Source organism: Neopelma chrysocephalum, unplaced genomic scaffold, assembly GCF_003984885.1.
Source record: "Neopelma chrysocephalum unplaced genomic scaffold, ASM398488v2 Primary Assembly neopelma1_328, whole genome shotgun sequence".
Classification (NCBI taxonomy): domain Eukaryota; kingdom Metazoa; phylum Chordata; class Aves; order Passeriformes; family Pipridae; genus Neopelma; species Neopelma chrysocephalum.
Window position 1 is genome coordinate 529 of NW_020897991.1, and position 2,545 is coordinate 3,073.

Genomic DNA, 2,545 nt, shown 5'->3' on the forward strand with positions numbered 1-2,545 from the left:
CTTGAACCCAACGATTCTGAGGCCCTGGAACCCAACAACTTTGGGGCTTTGAACCCAACAATTTGTTGGCCCTTGAACCCAATGACTTTGGGGTCCTTGAACCCAACGACTTTGAGACCCTTGAACCCAACAACTTTGGGGCCCTTGAACCCAACGACTTTGGGGCCCTCGGCAACACTCGGTCACCGCCACCCAACCGCCAACTCCACGGCCTTGAGCCAAGACCACGAGACCACCAAATCCCACCGGGAGAAGACCCCGAGGACCCCCCCCGGGCGCGGTACCTGCTCCTGCAGCTCTGCCAAGCGCTGCGCCCGCTCCTCCTCGGAGTCGTCGGAGGAGCTGTCGCTGTCAGAGGAGCTGTCGCTGCTGCTGTCGCTGGACGAGGGCGGAGCCACCTTGGTGGGCGGCGGCACCACGGCGGGCGAGGAGGCGGGAACCACCACGGGCTCCTCCGGCTCGTCCGGCATCTTGGCAAAGCGCATCTCGAACACGTCCTGCGGGCATAGCGGGGACACGAGATAGGCAGGGGGGACCCTGGGGGATCTACACAAGGGATCAACATCCCAAAAACTCCCGGAGCTGGGGGCTCTACACAAGGGATCAACATCCCAAAACCTCCCGGAGCTGGGGGCTCTACACAAGGGAACAACATCCGGGAAACTCCTGGAGCTGGGGGCTCTACACAAGGGATCAACATCCCAAAAGTTCCCAGAAATAGGGGATCCACACAAGGGATCAACATCCCAAAGCTCCCGGAGCTGGGGGCTCTACACAAGGGATCAACATCCCAAAAGTTCCCAGAGCTGAGGGATCTACACAAGGAATCAACATCCCGAAAGCTCCTGGAGTTTGGGGCTCTACACAAGGGATCAACATCCCAAAATCTCCCGGAGTTGGGGGCTCTACACAAGGGATCAACATCCTGAAATTTCCCGGAGCTGGGGGCTCTAAACAAGGGATCAACATCCCGAAAGCTCCCAGAGCTGGGGGCTCTACACAAGGGATCAATATCCCAAAAGTTCCCAGAGCTGGGGGATCTACACAAGGGATCAACATCCCAAAAGTTCCCAGAGCTGAGGGATCTACACAAGGGATCAACATCCCAAAAGCTCCCAGAGCTGGGGGCTCTACACAAGGGATCAACATCCTAAAAGCTCCGGGAGCTGGGGGCTCTATACAAGGGATCAACATCCCAAAAACTCCTGGAGTTGGGGGCTCTAAACAAGGGATCAACATCCGGAAAGCTCCTGGAATTGGGGGCTCCACACAAGGGATCAACATCCCAAAAGCTCCTTGAGCTGGAGGTTCTAAACAAGGGATCAACATCCCAAAAGCTCCCAGAGCTGGGGGCTCTACACAAGGGATCAACATCCGGAAAGTTCCCAGAAATAGGGGATCCACACAAGGGATCAACATCCTGAAAGCTCCCAGCTTGGAACACATGGAACAACGTGTTTTTCCTGCTTCAGCCACAGGGAAACTCTGAATTCCCAAGAAATGAGGGAATCCAGGTGGTTTTTGGGAGTGATGGAGCTCCTAACATGTGGAACAACATGTTTTTCCTGCTTCAGCCACATGGAAACTCTGAATTCCCAAGAAATGAAGGAATCCAGGTGGTTTTTGGGAGCGATGGAGCTCGGAACACATGGAATGACGTGTTTTTCTGCTTCAGCCACACGGAAACTCCGAATTCCCAAGAAATGAAGGAATCCAGGTGGTTTTTGGGAGCGATGGAGCTCCTAACATGTGGAACAACGTGTTTTTCCTGCTTCAGCCACATGGAAACTCTGAATTCCCAAGAAATGAGGGAATCCAGGTGGTTTTGGGGAGCGATGGAGCTCAGAACACATGGAATCGTGTTTTTCCTGCTTCAGCCACACAGAAACTCCGAATTCCCAAGAAATGAAGGAATCCAGGTGGTTTTTGGGAGTGATTGAGCTCGTGTGTGAAGCCAAAACCTTCACTGGAGCCCCGAGGATCCACCAGGAGCTGATTAAATCCATCACAGACCCTCCAGGAACGAGCAGAGGGCGGAAAATTCGCCCAGGAAAGGGACCTAAAGCAGCAGGAACCGGGCCTGGTTTCCTCTCTATATATTTTGGGGGAAAAAAGGGACATTTTGGAGCCGCCCTTCGCCTTCCTACAACTAAAGGGGCAGGAAAAAGGTGACATGAAACAAAACCCAGCGGAGAGGAGGGAACTGGGCGGATCCAGGTCATCTCCTGCAGCACTTCCAGGGGAAAAGGGTCATTTTGGGTCATTATTTACCACAGTGAGGGTTTGGGATGTCATTCCGAGGCTAAAGTGGCCCTGAGAGGGGGCCAAGGGGTGGATCCAGGTCATCTCCTGCAGCACTTCCAGGGGGAAAAGGGTCGTTTTGGGTCATTATTTACCACAGGGGTGGTTTGGGATGTGATCTCAAGGTTAAAGTGGCCCTGAGAGAGGATTCAAGGAGGGAACTGGGTGGATCCTGACAGGGGACCGAGGAGGGAACTGGGTGGATCCAGGTCATCTCCTGCAGCACTTCCAGGGGGAAAAGGGT

The 2,545-nt window shown here is 54.3% G+C and overlaps 1 protein-coding gene across 1 annotated transcript in view; it reads right to left on the minus strand.

Moving 5' to 3' along the window:
- Window positions 1-167: 167 nt before the first annotated feature.
- The window catches only part of BRD4 (bromodomain containing 4), a 21,757-nt gene continuing 19,379 nt past the window's right edge, over window positions 168-2,545 (minus strand). The window contains exon 10 of the mRNA XM_027705382.1: window positions 168-497. Within this exon, the coding sequence (XP_027561183.1) occupies window positions 183-497 (315 nt within the window). The 3' untranslated portion in view covers window positions 168-182. The remainder of the gene's footprint in view (window positions 498-2,545) is intronic.